General features: G+C 33.5%; 2 protein-coding genes across 2 annotated transcripts in view; both read left to right on the plus strand.

Moving 5' to 3' along the window:
- Positions 1 to 17,209, plus strand: part of LOC143047584 (proteasome subunit alpha type-1-like) — a 331,701-nt gene that overhangs the window by 77,084 nt on the left and 237,408 nt on the right. The gene's annotated exons all lie outside the window — the stretch shown is intronic.
- On the plus strand, positions 13,877 to 16,117 carry LOC143047580 (uncharacterized). Its single transcript, XM_076220684.1, has one exon. It carries the CDS (start codon positions 13,943 to 13,945, stop codon positions 15,746 to 15,748), a length of 1,806 nt encoding a protein of 601 aa, XP_076076799.1. The 5' UTR covers positions 13,877 to 13,942; the 3' UTR covers positions 15,749 to 16,117.

A 17,209-nucleotide genomic window follows, 5' to 3' on the forward strand; every position in this document is an offset into this window, starting at 1 on the left:
ACAAATAGGTAACACAGCAACAGAGGACAATCACTGAATTTCATGTTCCTGATGTGGCACATACATACAGAATGTTGCAGGGTTAAACATATTAGAGGGTTTCCAACTCTCCCCTAAAAGAGGGATGAAAGATACCAGAGGGACAGTCAAACTCATAAATCGGAAATAAACTGACAACGCCATGGCTAAAAATAAAAAAGATAAACAGACAAACAATAGTACACATGAAACAACATAGAAAACCAAAGAATAAGCATTAACATGAAACCCTAACTTGGGACAGTTGTGTAACAGTACAACATAAGAACAAACAATAAAAATTGTAAACCAATTTTGATATGAACCTGTCATTTTGATCTGAACAGTTCTAAAAAGACTGAACAATAAATTTTAAAGCCATGATCAGTCTTCAGACTTATCAGCTGGATTTAATTCACTACTGTTCAGTCCATGCAAACAATTTAAAGATCTGTTCAGATTGACAGCAAGCAAATTGACTGAACTGTACTGGATTTACTGCAGTCTGTAAGTCTGAAAATTGACTGATAGACTGACCATTACTTACTTGTAATATAAGATTTGCTCATTGTTGAAAGCTGTACAGGGACATGTTGAAGGTAACTTTTGCAACATATGTTCTCAGATATCTCATTGGATGTCATACCACAATACAATACAAAGTTTTTTATCGTCAATTATGACGCCCAATAATTTGAGCAGTACAATTCAGTTCAATTTCATGCAAGTGATTACATATTGATTACATTGATTATTTAACAACTTTTGATGTTTATATCACCATGATTATACCCCTCTTTGAAAAAAGGGGGTATACTGTTTTACCTCTGTCTGTCCGACCATCTATCTGTCTTTCCATCCGTCCCATGAATATTTTTCAGGAACTACGATTCAAGGATTTCTGAAATTTGGTTTCATGATTTATACAAGTCAGCCTTACTGTGTGATGTGTTTTCAGATTCATCACTTTAACAACTTCCTGTTTTGCACATTTGCATAATTTTACACTTAAAATTATCCAGTTGCGTTGGGGATATCATCCATGAGCAGCAGCTCGCAGTTTCACTTGTTTGCCCTTCTTATGTCCTTAATAAGTGTTTCTTAAATACTGATAGATACATGTACCAAAAACTAAAGTGATTGAGAACAAACCATGCATCACAGTATTGCCCTTAACAAGGTACTGATCAAGTATTTTTGTCTGGCCTGTGATGAAAGTAGCAAAATGTGAGACATAAAGATTACAATCGGGCGGCAGTGACAGAGTCAATTACACAAAACTATTAATATGAAGACTTATATTTCAGAAGGTAAAAGACCTGTATGTTTCATAGTTCGTATACATATTTGGTGTATCATATACCATATGTTACAAAGTTTTTATGGCCCTGCAACTAAGTTGTCGGTACCATATAGTTTTACCCTTGTCTGTAATTCCAAAATTCCATAATTCTGACATTCCGTCATTCCGCAATAAACCATTATATGGAGTTTTTTTCTAAACTCCTTCAGAAATTTGGCTGATTTTTGGTATGTGAGTTAACCTTGATGAGCCACAAATCGAGTTTAAGTTTGGTTCCGCTCCCCTAATTTTTGCCGAAATTATGGGCATTGGACTTGGATAAATTGTTGAAAATCACAGTTATACGGACTTTTTTTCTAAACTCTTTCAGATATTGGGCTGATTTTTGATATGTGAGTTAACCATGATGAGTTACAGATCAAGTTTAAGTTTCGTTCCGCTCCGCTAATTTTTGCCAAAATTGAGAAATTGTTGAAAATCACAGTTGAACAGACTTTTTTTCTATAAGCCTCCAGATTTTGTGCTGATTTTTGATATGCGAGACTACCATCATGTTTGTGTCCACATGTGTTATTGAAATTGCAGATTTTTCAACTTTTTGAGACGGGGCCATTCGTGTCGTTTTGACACATCTAGTTTCTGTAATGTGTCCATTGTCCTTAACCTCATTTTTATGATTTTTGGATGAAGTGTTATACTCACTGATTATGAGATATAGGATAGCTATTGGTAGAGGGTTCCTTGCAATTCTTGTCTATCGGGTAGTGTTAACCTGAGCTCAACCTCATTTCATGGACATGGTGAAGTCTCTATCTCAGACACTTTAAGCATAAGATTAATTATATTTGATGTATGAAATGATTGAGTTGTACATATCCCTCTGGTAAGTTTCATCTGACCTTGACCTCATTTACATGGCTCACACAGCCTCATTGGACAACGCTAAGTTTTTATGGTTTAGTCTATTTCTAAGATATTATAAGCTATAGGTAAACTACAGTTGGTGTATTGAAGGATTCTAAGGTTATCATGTTTTTTTATAAGGGTTCTTATTACTTTATAGTACAGCCCGAAGAATGCCCTCAGATTTGAGGGGATCTCAAATTTCACAACTGATTACCTTCACAGTTTGAAGTCCTTGTAATTTATTTATCACTCTTCCAAATAAACTGACCACAGATGTTACATATAGATTATCTGATAAGACGTTCAACATTTTGGCATTTTCTGTCTTTTCTTGAAAAATTTCTACTACATGTAACATTATCTATGTGACGTGTATATTCTTCATAAGATTTTGACAATCAAGTCACTGTTAATTTATCAACTTCATGCTCAAATACGGGAATATAAAATAAAGTTCTGAATATTTTTTTTATTAATTTTCATTTTTTTGCCAAATGTTAATTGAATAGATTGATAATTGATGTTATTTTGAAGATTAATTTTATTAAGAAATGAATATTCTTTGTAATTTTCATTTTTTATGCCCCACCTACGATAGTAGAGGGGCATTATGTTTTCTGGTCTGTGCCTCCGTTCGTTCGTTCGTCCGTCTGTGTGTCCGTTCACCTCAGGTTAATGTTTTTGGTCAAGGTAGTTTTTGAAGAAGTTGAAGTTCAATCAATTTGAAACTTAGTACACATGTTTCCCATGATATGATCTTTCTAATTTTAATGCCAAAATATAGTTTTTACCCCAATTTCATGGTCCACTGAACAAAGAAAATGATAGTGCGAAGTTCAGGTTAAAGTTTTTGGTCAAGGTAGATTTTGATGAAGTTAAAGTTACATCAACTTGAAACTTATTACACATGTTCCCTATGATATGATCTTTCTAATTTTAATTCCAAATTTAAGTTTTGACCCCAATTTCACGGTCCACTGAACATAGAAAATGATTGTGCGAGTGGGGCATCCGTGTACTATGGACACATTCAAGATTGTTTTTTATAAATTTGATTTAATGATAAAACAAAATCTCCTTTATATTTAAACAATTTTTTTAATAAAATATTCATGAAGCAAAGACAATTTGGGATAAGAACACCCCTCCCCCTTTTTATATGCCTGATTAAAGGAAGTCTTATGGTATATCTTTGTCCGTCTGTCTTTAACATGTCAGACATAAACATTATCTAGTATTTGGAGATACACTAAAACATGCTTTCAGCAGTTCTCATGAAACTTTGGTGAATTGTTTATATCTATTTATTTAAGCTCCCTTTCGCTTTTTATAAATTATTTACCCCCACATTTCCGAGTTATTGGATTTTATTCATGAAAAAGAGTGATTTTTTAGTTTTCAGACAATAACCTTAAAGTGCTTTGACCATTTTTCGTTAAATTTTGTTGACTGATTTATATCTAAAATTTTGTTGACTGATTTATATCTATTAAGATAACCCCCCTTTTTCATAAATTTCTGGTATGACATTGAGAAGTTATTGAACTGTATTCTTGAAAACCGTTAGGCGTATCATGCGCTCTAGCTCATGGTGCAGCTGTTTATGATTTTTATGCCCCACCTACAATAATAGAGGGGCTTTAAGATAAGATAATTTTATTAACCAATCATGGTGCCCAAAATTTGAGCTATACAATCAAATGAATTACAAAATAAAGCACAGAAAATGATTAGAATGATTAAAGTACATTTAAACAAACAAACAAAAAAACCACATGAATACACATTTACACTAATTAACCTGATATAAACCAAGTTATTGACAAAACATAGTTGTGATGGGTGCCACTGTGTATTTGTTTCTTATGTGGTATATAACCCCAAATTGGCTTTATGTTTTCTGGTTGTAGCGTCCGTTTGTCCGTCCTTATGTCTGTCCCGCTTCAGGTTAAAGTTTTTGGTCAAGGTAGTTTTTGATGAAGTTGGAATCCGATCAACTTGAAACTTAGTACACATGTTCCCTTTGATATGATCTTTCTAATTTTAATGCCAAATTAGAATTTTTATCCGGCCAATTTCACTGAACATAGAAAATGATAGTGCGAGTGGGGCATCCGTGTACTGTGGACACATTCTTGTTGTGCTTAATTTTCATTTTTAAAACATCATCTAGTGCTGGATTTTCCCCCTGTGTTATAGACCCATTGGCGGCCTTCATCGGTTTTCTGCTCTTTTGTCGGGTTGTTGTCTCTTTTACATGTTCCCCATTTCCATTCTCAATTTCATATTCCAACTTATTTTCTCTTATTTTAAGCGTTTTATCTCACTCATTTCAGTGCAATACTATAACAATAAAAGTGGTTTATATATATTGCCCCTCTATTCAGTGGAAAATAAATAGGGGGTGTGTCCACTTCACAGCCTTCACATTTGCACGTCAACAGAATTGGGTATTATTTTAATGAATATATGGATTGGTCCTGAACCTGATTGATTTCAATATTGTTATTGAGTACACTGACTGCCTTAGAGGGGCCTGCTCCGGTCAGGCTTCAGTGATTTCCTATTTAATCAATCAAATTTCTTTCAAAAAAAGGGGAGAGGGGCTTCGCTCCCTCTAAATCCGCTTCTGGAGTATCCCAATAATTGAAACCAAATTCGAACCATTCCAAGTATTACAAGAAAGGACACATAGGTTAGGGATGCCTGATGAGGATAGGTTACCGTAACCGAAACACCTTTAGTATTAGAACCACAGACCATGATTTTGATTTTTATTCTAAATATACACACACAATAAATATTCTACAAGCTTGCAAGTGGGAATTAAAAAAAAATCAAAATAAATGCAAAACAAGAATGTGTCCTCAGTACACGAATGCCCCACTCGCACTATCATTTTCTATGTTCAGTGGACCGTGAAATATGGGTAAAATCTCTAATTTGGCATTAAAATTGGAAAGATCATATCATAGGGAACGTGTACCAAGTTTGAAGTCGATTGGACTTCAACTTCATCAAAAACTACCTTGACCAAAAACTTTAACCTGAAGCGGGACAGACGGACGAACGAACGGACGGACAGACAGACGGACGGACGGACGAACGGACGCACAGACCAGAAAACATAATGCCCCTCTACTATCGTAGGTGGGGCATAAAAATGTATTCCATAAAATCTTTTTTAACAAGAAATATTTATCCTTCACTGAATATACCAGCTATATGCACATGAAAAATGGAATTAATTACGAAGGACAATAAGATAGACTTGATTGGTCCTGGACCCTATTGATAATAATATAAATGTAATATTAAAACATATCAAATTTCCTAAATTTAAAATATTATCATAGCATTTCCAAATTAGCTGCAGAAATCCTAAAGAAAAATTAAATTAATGTGTTATTTAAATGAATTTTTAAAGTATTTTTTTTTCATTCAAAATATCTTGAATATTAGAATATTTTATAGACAAGAATATAAAATGTATTTAGTACAGAGGATATGGAAATTGAATAATCTTGACCAGCTAACCATCTGTGTTCATTTGATAACATCAGTGGACACCAACTGTGAATGAAGCACTTAACCTAATCATTTAATTGCTTGTATAAACAATCAATTACATGGTTTCAATGTTGAATATCAGGGAAAATCCGGGCTGTTCTCTAAAGTATTATGACTTAAACCTCATTTTGATGCCACTGCTGGTGGACGTTTCGTCCCCGAGGGTATCACCAGCCCAGTAGTCAGCACTTCGGTGTTGACATGAATATCAATTATATGGTCATTTTTATAAATTTCTTGTTTACAAATCTATGAATTTTTCGAAAAACTAAGGATTTTCTTATCTCAGGAATATATTACCTTAGCTGTATTTGGCACAACCTTTTTGCAATTTTGGGTCCTCAGTGCTCTTCAACTTTGTACTTGTTCGGTTTTTTTTAACCATTTTGATCTGAGCGTCACTGATGAGTCTTATGTAGACGAAACGCGCGTCTGGCGTATTAAATTATAATCCTGGTACCTTTGATAAGTATTTCATGGTTCATTGATCAATGGCAAGACTTTGTGGTTTGATCTATTTCTCACACATGCACTTGTTTTCTATCCATGGGAAGATCTACTATCCCTATATATAGATCTTCCTATGGATAGAAAACAAGTGCCTGTGATTTCTCAGCTACTTTTAGCGATAGGACCACTTTGTTAGATGTATGGAATTTAAGGTAATAACATACTGTCTAGCATGGGTAATCTGAACATTGATAATGTTTGTGTGGCACTTGTAGTAAAACCTCAACTTTCAACATGAATTCAATGATAAACTAGTAAAATAGGCAATACATTTCACAAATTTCCAGAATGTGCACTCTTATTTTACTCTGGCATAGCATTAAAAGAGAGACGAAAGATACCAAAAGGATGTTCAAACTTACAGAACAAAAACAAACGGGCAACATCATGACTAAAAAAGAAAAAGACAGACAAATAATAGTACACAAGACACAACCTAGAAAACTAAAGACAATTAACGTATAGCATCTGGACTATCTTTTACAGATATGTAAATAATAGACACAAAAAATGACGGCATTCATCTAGCAAACAAAATATTAATATGCAAGCATCATTAAGTTGGGCAAATAAGCATGCATACTCTAATAATTATGCTTGATCTGAAAAGGGCACAATACGCCTTACAAATTATAAACCCTTAAAAAAACAATCACATCAGAGAAGTGTTCCTATACAAGACTAAAATAGTTAAAAGAGAAATCAAAACTAAGCAGAAAAGAGACACTAACATTGCAAAAAACAAATAAATACAAAAATACCAACAAATCAGTGGCGGATCCAGAACTTTTCATAAGGGGGGGTCTCCAGTCATGCTTCAGTTATTCCCTATATAATCAACCAAATTTTCCCCATGAAAGGGCCCCCTCCCTAGATTTGCATATGCAAATGGTATTACATTACTAAACTTATAGACTGTAATAGTTGAGGATATTCATTACAAGTTAAAGTGAATACCTCACCTTTATCAATAGGAACCTTGGTGAAAAATATTCTTTAATTCATAACCCTACATATCACATATCAAGGAAGTTGTGATAGAAACACAAGCTCTGGAATGCCCTTCCAAATGAGAAATATAATATTTCTTATACAGGTGCTGCTTCATTGTTACTACTAGTATACAGTGTATGTAAAGTGCGGATCCTAAAATATCATTTTCACTGTATATGCCAGAAATTTTTGATGTAGAATGATAAATAAACAGACGATTTTTTTTTTATTTTTGAAGAAAATTAGTTAAAAAGTATATGTTAAGAAACACATAATACTAATAAAACAAAGTAAGAGATGCGAACGGGTTTTTTTCGCGCCTAAATCCAAATAGCTGTGAAATATATACCAAAATAGGTGAATATTTAGGACATTTCACGAACAGATCGTGCAGGTGTTTTATAACTAACAGGTAAGATGTTGTTGCAGAAAAAATATTCATTTTAACACAATGATTAAAGTTGTATAACGTAGAATAGGTTTTGTCATTCAGTTTCTTCATATTGAACTGAATTCCACTATGATGCTTTCTTTATGCGAGTCATGTTTACTGTCGAATAATGATACTATTCTTTCATTTTCACTGTAGAGCGATTCATTATTATTGTATATGCGGCGCATTTTCACTCTATGATATTTTTTTTTTTTATCTATTACAGCGTATTTTTTTAAGCATGTAAAGCAAGACTTTAGTTAGCGTGCTTGCTTTGTTTTTTTTTGTACAATCATTATGATAACACCCAATTTAATTCAAATATAATAATTATATAAATACATATTGTTTAAAGATGTCAATCTTATTTACAAAGTTTGTATAAACAATTATACAAACTAAGCAATCAAGTCAACCAAAGTTTTGCTTTACATGCAGTAGGAAATTAATTAAAATGTCTTATGAATCGTATAGGGATCTTTATCCTTGTTTTTTTTTTATCCATTTCCATGACACTTCACCACTAATTACGTACATCTTGATAAAGATTGAATCGTTGGTTTCCCCGTTTAAAAGGTTTTACACTGGGGCCCTTTATAAATTGCTGTTCGGTGTGAGCAAAGACTCCATGTTGAAGACCGTATTTTGACGTATAAAGGTATACTTTTATAAATTGTGACTCGTTTTGAGAGTTGTCTCATTGTCACATATGACATCTTATCTATCTGTGGCTCAACCCGAAACGAGACGGGATAAAAAGGGATAAAAAACACTTTTTTAATATATTTATAATGGGCTTAATATGAGTCAGAAAAGAGTAGAATAGTGGGTCGCGTTGGGGTACAAGCGTGACGCGGAATAAGCTTTTCTGTCACCATTGCGTTTCAAGATGCATATTTTTTATTTATTGCGTGGAAGATAACGTCCTCAAATGTACTCGTCTCTATTTTACACAGACTGCACTTAAACTCCGCAATATCAATCTTTGACTTAAAAAAAATACAGAAATATCTTTTAATTTTTTTTTTTAAATCAAGGAAAAACGTAATTTGAAGAATACAATATGACATTTTTTTTTCTTACAAGTTTGAAAAGCTATATATTTGATAAAGAATGAATGAGGAGTTTGTATTTCAATTTGAAAATACATTTATCATAAATTCTAAAGTCATCAACTAAGTGTTTTCATTTGTTTCAAGTGCATTTATCACATAATTCTACAATAAAAATTCCTCGCATCTTCGAAAATTCCACATCAGAAATGACTGCACTAACAGTGATAATTCATCGCATCTATAGTTAAAATGGATCGCTTTCAAAAATCGATATGCTATATTATGTTGCTTTTATAACACTTATTTGAACTTTAATGCTTTGTTTGTACATAATAAAGACATATCGCAATGAAAATATGTAAAAACTTTCCTTCAAATCAATTAATTTGGTATTTTCAAAACGTAAACAAATACAGTTTTCCCATGATCCTTTATTCTACAATAGACATACCCGCATATGACAGTGAAAATGAACTAGCTGGATTCGCACTTTATATACACTGGTATATAGAAGTTCACAATTGGAAAGCTTTAATTTAATCATCTCATATGTCGAAATTTTCTTTTTCTCTTACCATCACTTGTCAATATCTAGATTTTAGTCGAGATGTGATGCGGATTAGCATCTGTATCTGTGGTTTCATTCTTCAACACTCACCAAATTTTGAATAATCGGTATTTAGAAAACTCCCCCATTCATATATTGCAGTCTTGTGAAATCCTGACCCATTAACATATTTCATGGCAAAATCATAACCCATTCATATATTCCTAAGTTATCACAGATTGATTTTTTACATCTGGACTTGAAAAATCTAATGGAAAGATGAAAATTATTGACCCATTGACATATTATCTTGATGAAATCGCAACCCATTGATATTTTTGATGCGTAAAAAAGGGACCCGTTCCAGCGGGCACTGTATATATCTTCATATAGGAAGAGACCCCCCGTGTATTAAGAGAGAAGACACCAACTCTATAACGAATCACGTCCTTCAAGCAAATACATTGTCAATTTCGTACTTTATTAGGCCTTTTTAAAAAAAATGTTTGAGCGTCTCTGAGTGTAGTGTTGGGTACCACCTTAAACTAGATATATGTATCTACGTTGGCCATTCTATGATTTATGATTATACAAAATAAAGTTGGACTAGCTATTCAAATCTCTCCTTAAGTTCAGAATGATTAACTTGTGAAAAGAGTATTAAAGGCGAATGCAAGATGAAAGAGATAGATTGTACTGTGCAATCTAACAGATTTTTTTAGGGTTGTTTAGTAATCACATCCGATTCATACGCCCCCTGCTACAATAGGTAGTAACACATGAGCTCCAAATCCCGACTTTGATTCATAATAAAATAGATGTAAGTAATTTAGAAAGAGATTTCGTTGAGAATTTGACAAACCCAGCAATATAAAAGTTGTGTGTATTGTTGGTACCCAGTACAGTGAGGATATTCCCGGTTCTTCATCATAGGTTAAAAATCCAAATAAGGATTATTCAGTACTTACCATGGGACACTATGTTGAGTTTTCATTGGCAATTTTCATTGTCAACACTCGTATCTTGTCTAGCATGCAGTTTATATTGGGGTTCGTGTTGTTTATTCTTTAGTTTTCTATGTTGTGTCGTGTGTGCTGTTGTTTGTTTGTCTTTTTCATTTTTAGCCATGGCGTTGTCAGTTTGTTTTAGATTAATGAGTTTGACTGTCCCTTTGGTATCTTTCGTCCCTCTTTTATACATCCGAGCGTTATGAAGACAACATAATTATGGAGATGGGACAGGAACGTGTTCAGCATTATACGGTGAAGATAAATGGATCATTGGTTATCATAGACTCATTATGCATATCGAATTGTGTCCTGTTTTATGTTCAGAAGATATATTTATAGCTTATGATTCTCCATGATCCCTCCAGTTCAAGGCGACATTTATATATTTGACAAATATCTGATGTATTCACGACCGGTTTAAAAGACATGAAGCTCAAAATCTGAGTGACCTATTCCAGCGGCTCATCCTTACCACTAATATCAGTGTTAAGTAAGTGTTACTCCCCATAAACTATTAATACTTCCTTTACTCTGTTCATTTATAAAAGGGATCGATCCCAAAAAAATGTCCCCGGAAATTAACCAATTTATATGTTACATTCCCCAAAGATCATTCGCCTATTCAATCGAGAACTTCTCAGTGACCAATATTTTGTAAACTTAAATGCGTCTAAATCACGCAAATGGCGTCGTCTCCATTTATTATGTTCGTGATAAGGTAGGTTGAAAAAGAACCAACGGATGGAAAGTCATTGATATTTGATATTAGTCCATTGCATGTATACCACTAGATAGTCCTTATTTTTTCTTATTTTTTATAACGATTTAGTCTGAAATTGATGGGCAAACTGCATGGCGTTTTACAGACAAAACAATTCGTCGAGCATTTCGGAAACTCACTATATGACCAACCTGTATTAGTTTGCAGAACTAATGTTTAATTTAATAAATCTTCTTCCGTTGTGAATGAGCAAAAATAAAACAAGTCAGTATGTTCAAAGTTCATATTTACTCGAACTACAAAATAAAATCTTACAGGAATGACAGTTTATTCAATACGTTAAAAATACTCATCATTTCGTGCGGATCAAGTGTCAAGATCTTGCCCTAAACGTTCCTAAATGAATCCCCAAAATTGATCATTTTTACCTCTAATCCAGAACTATATTTTACTAGAACATATTGAATATTTATTGATGATGATGTTTGCCTAACGATTTTATCTATATTCAAAAATATAAACAATTAATCCAATCGGTATAGATTACCGTAAAAAAAGTCGAACGGCATGAACTGCATTAATTTCGACTGACTACATACTAAATGAGGGTTTATTGGGATCGAAATTTGGTCTTGCAGCAGGCAACCTGCGGGACCTTATCATAATTTTTACGTGTTGGGAGCTTGAAAATCACACTGTTCAAGAAATTGCAATCGACATTTCATTTCTGTCTGCGAATTCATGCATCCACCCAGGTAAAGGACAAATATAAATGTCCCAAATTTAGAAAATAACAGTTATACTTGTATCGTCTCATGCAACACATCTCTCACAGAATTGACCCTTCTTTAAAATATAAGCCCGTTATGGCGAACTTTAACTTCCATTGATTCCTGGTGATAGATTACCTTAGCCGTATTTGGCAGAACATTTCTAAAATTATGTTGTAAATTACAAATTTTTCAAGAAAAAAATATCTCACAAACAGGCTTTGAAAATTTTGGCAAAATGCATGCTTCCAAAATGTCGTATGTGTACTTGAACATTTTTGTAAATAGCAGTGATTTAAATAAAAACTTTGACATTTCTGGATTATCCAAGAACTTAAATTATTTTCACAGAAATAAAGAAATGTACAATTATTTTTTTCCCAAAGCCATTCTACAACGATTTTCAAGTTTTCATACAACATTTTGGAAGCAAACTTTACAAAAAAAAACCGGAATTGGCAATTTTGTAATATGTCTTATTTCACACATTTTGATTGGTCTAACTGTATGCTATTTTGTGATACCAAAGATTTCCTCCCGCCCAGACCATTGGTGTCAAAAAGTATTTTTAGTCAAAAAAGTCATATACGACATTTTAGAAGCCCAGCGACGAAATGATTTTCAACTTTGTACTTGTTTGGCTTTATAAATATTTTGATATGAGCGTCACTGATCAGTCTTATGTAGAGGAAACGCGAAATTAGAATCCTGGTACCTTTAATAACTATTTACACCACTGGGTCGATGTCACTGCTGGTGGACGTTTTGTCCCCGAGCGTATCACCAGCTCAGTAGTGAACACTTCGGTGTTGACATGAATATTAATAATGTGGTCATTTTTTTTTATAAATTTCCTGTTTACAAAACTTTGAATTTTTCGAAAAACTGAGGATTTTCTTATCCCAGGCATAGATTACCTTAGCCGTATTTGGCACAACTTTTTGGAATTTTGGATCCTAAATACTCTTCAAGTTGTACTTGTTTGGATTTTAAATATTTTGATATGAGCGTCACTGATGAGTCTTATGTAGACGAAAAACGCGTTTGGCGTACAAAACTATAATCCTGGTACCTTTGATTACTATTGCCATTAGAGTTTTGTGACTTTTTTGTCTTGATAATTTCTCGGAGATATAAAAGGCAACTGTAGTATACAGGTGTTCAAAAGTCATAAATCGATTGATAAGATTTACATAGAATTTGCTTGCCAGACAAGAATATGACAAACAATTAAAACCGTTTTCAAAGGTAATTACAAAAGTCCATATAAAACCTGTCAAGATTAAACCTTAAATTCTATCAACTAACATTGAGTAACGTTAAGAATAGTAAACTACTGTTGTATTCCTGACTTGACACAAACCTGGTTATAAGAAGGGTGGATATGAAATTAAATTAAATTTAGCCTTTTTATCTTTTATATCTGATTTTATTTTTAAATTGCGACGGACATATAAATGGTTTTGCCCACTTCATTATTTAAGTTATGATTAAAAATTATGATTTTATAAAATAAAGTTTTATTTTTAAAGTTATTTGTAACATATGAAAAGGGTTTCGCTTACAAAATAAACTTTAAATTAGACATTTAGTGTCTATCGTGAAATTACATTTTGATCCCTTTATAAATCATAACACTTGATGCGTTAAACTGTATTGTTTGATGGATAGTATCTGTTTACACTTTTGCTCATATTTCATCTTCAATAATTTTACTTTGTCATCTTGGGTATATTCTTACTTTACTAAGAAGAGGTTCACCACGGAGGTTTCGAAATATGCATTTCTTAAAATGCAATTTATTACCATTATGAAGAATATATTATATATATCCACAGTGCTTACCTATATATCACTGATTTATATGTTATTTTGAGCATTTCTTTCCGAAGATTTTATTTTAAAGCATGTTCTGATACACAATAAACTCTAAGCACCCCTTAATTATAATCTGATTAAAAAAGTCAAATTGAGAAAATGAATACTATATTTTTTTCTTACATTCAGTCGGTATACAAACTTGTTACACAAGTTAACTTGTAACAGCTAGTAACAACATTTTTAAATACAGAGTGGCAACAGCTTGAAAAGATTGAAAGAAAGACGATGTTAAAGCGAGAGGAGAGTTTGACAAAGATATATCTTTTAGCCACATGCGACAAATGTCTGAAACAAAAATGTGCGCGTTGGAAATGTGTAACCTGCAAACAAGCATTTTGTGAAAATTGCAAGAAAGGCCATGTTCGAAAATCAATCTTTAAATCCCACAGTTTTGTGAACCTCTTTGGATCAAAAGGCGGCACCGCAGAAGCTGTTGTGGACATTTTATGTTCTTGTGAAGCAAAAGGCAGAATTTCTCTATACTGTACAATTTGCAGTGAGCTTGTTTGTCTAGATTGCGTCACCTCAAATCATAACGGACATACATTTGAAAAACTTGAAACTGTAAACGAGCAACAGAGAAACAAAATTCAGTCCATTACATCAGAAATTGAGGGGATCCAGATACCAGCTGTGAATCATTTACAGGAGCGAATACAGACATGGAAATCAGAGCATACAATCACAACAAAACGTCTTAAAGATGAGGTTATCCGTAGAAATGGGGAGATTAAGGAGCAAATTGATGGATGGACGAAGTCTTTATTGATGGAATTAGACGAATTTTCTAAAACTGAACAGAGGAAAGTTTTCGATTTCCAACCACGTATTCTGAAGCGCAATAAACGTCTAATCCAGGAAAGGGAGCGTCTTAGGTTGCTAGCTCAGTCGAACGACACCCATTTGTTATTACAAGGTGTCAACGCAAGTGTTCGAGATTGGGAACCGTTTGAATACCCAGAACTGAATGATATTCAGTATCTTCCAGGCCCTGACATTTTATCTAATTTCCCTTCACCGCTTGGATCGTTAATGCTCACCCAAAGAGAATCCGAAAATGAATCCACACCAATGTCTGTTAGTTCTGGAGACCAATCTTTGGACAAAACTGTGGACCAAGTTTTCAACTTTTTGGTAGATGAAGATGAATCTCACGGGAATTCGAATGGATTCTCTGTCGATTTGAGTCGAATTACGTCTGTGAGTATCGTTAGCCCCGATATAATTTGGATTGGAGACATAAGAATGAAACGTTTGGAACTTGTAAGAATTGCCAACGACAAATCGATCCACAAACTAACCCAGGTAAACGTAAACTTCCTGGACTTTTCTATACAAAAGGAGAGTGAATGTCTTTGGGTATCTTGTGTTGATGATAAAAGTCTGTCTGTATTCACCCGTCGTGGAAAAAGAAGAGCAGTAAACTGTTTCCAATCTCTTTTACCAACATGCGTTTGCATTACAGCTGCTGATACAGTTCTCTTAGGACTTTCAGAGAAAAGAAACTTGTGGGTAGATAAAAACAGTGTTAGAAAAATTGTCGAAATCGAACCACCTAATACGGTTTTGCTAGAAATAGAACGTGATCAGAATGGAAAACTTCTTTTTACATTTCCACTTAGATGTTCAGTGAACACTAGAACAGGTGGCATAATTGCGATTGATTCCACAGGACAGACAACCGGACGACTGATCATGTGTGATCCAAGGGGACATCTCAAACACATCTACACTGGAGAGACATTTCACAACTTTAGAAAACCTTTTGATCCAACGGGAGTCACTTCCGTTTCTACCGGAAACGTTGTTGCCTGTGACCATAGTAACGAGACTTTCCACGTTCTGGACAGTGATGGTATTCTCTTGAAGATATATCGAGCTGACGAACTTGACGTTGAAGTGCCATACAGTGTTGCATGTGACGGAAATGGGAACTTTATCATAGGAAACTGGCCCAAAACTGAAGATCAGGAAGCGAAAATATTTCTATTAGAAGAATCTGTCTTTTCGGCATCAGAAATTTGTATTTGAGATAATTATTTAAGATAACCAGACAAATACTCAGAAAAGTAAAACCTATACTTGTCACAAATAAACAGGAGTGTAACAGGAAACATTAATACCGTAATCGGAATGAACAATATACTTTGCCGTTCGTGTTTTATGAATCGCTGGAACTATAAGAATTAAGATCAAAACAGGGTATTCCCAGCTAAGACAATTATACATACTGACAGTTGCAGAAAAGGGGTTTTGCATTTCAAACTTTTAGTGCCAATAGCTATACTCAGGGAACATGGTGATAAGTAATCACAAAAAAAAGGTCAAGGAGATGTTTATATAATTTTTAACCAAATGTTATATACTATTGTATGTCTTAATACTAGTATACAGAAAGCTTTGATTATAAACAAACATAAAATTTTATTTAAAATTACATTGTCTGGAATCTTTCTGTTTTTGTTTGATACGTTCCTAAAATGCTGTTCTAGGCTGCTACGCTAAATTGTTGCAACCGTCCCACAACGGGAATAAGGTAATTCCAGGTTTCTATCAGTTTGTATTGTGGTATGAATAAAAGATCAAAGAGATATCCAATGAGACAATCACACAGAGACAACTTTAGGGCGTTAGTTCATTGGATAAGGGTTGGAATATATTGTTTAAACCCTGTAAATGAAATATATGTCCTATACAAAGTACTGCAACTTCGATATGTAATTTATACAGATCATCGGACTATGGTACATTTTGCATTCTCGTCTTTCCTTTTTACCAATGTGCTTTGTCTATATGACTTTTTGTTTTTATCTGTTAACATATTTGTGTTTGCTAATGATTAAGATTATAACACAATGTTGACTGCTGTACTCAAATTTTTAATATTGTTACCTATTACGTCTGTTTTTTTTCGTTTACACATCGTTGTCAATATAATGTAATGTTATGCGACTGTCGTACAAGTGGGAGGTTTTAGCCAACCATAAAACCAAGTTCATCCAACAATTTCTACACACAAATGCTTTTGCCGAGTCAAGAAAAACAGGTGTTATCCATTCATTTGATGGGTTTGCGCTTTTGATTTTGCATTTCCTGGTGTGGTGTTTAGAATTTACCTCGGAATTTCGGTATTTTTGTTATTTCACTTTTTATATCTGGTGTCTGAAATATGAACTTACATGTGGTTTGTGATAAAAGAAGTAAATCATGCATACAATTTTGGTCATGATAAATAAGATATGATTTGCCTAATGTCATTAAACAGTTAAGGGTGCTGTATAATCATTATACCCAAATGGAAATTGGAAAACACCAAACAATACTAGTATTTTCATATAATTTTTACTGTGGATTCTTGGGATTTATTCTTTGATTCACAATTATACCAGTTGTAAACTATTATGACAGTGTTCAAGTCATAGGATGACAAAACCCTTTTCTTCTATACCTCTGCTTATGGTTTCTCGTATTGTAGAGTAAGGGGTCTTCCTT

This window comes from Mytilus galloprovincialis, chromosome 10 (assembly GCF_965363235.1).
Source record: "Mytilus galloprovincialis chromosome 10, xbMytGall1.hap1.1, whole genome shotgun sequence".
Lineage (NCBI taxonomy): Eukaryota > Metazoa > Mollusca > Bivalvia > Mytilida > Mytilidae > Mytilus > Mytilus galloprovincialis.

What these genes read in the sequence shown, in the direction of transcription:
- LOC143047580 (XM_076220684.1), top strand. Translation starts at nt 13,943, where the DNA reads ATGTTAAAGCGAGAGGAGAGTTTGACAAAGATATATCTTTTAGCCACA.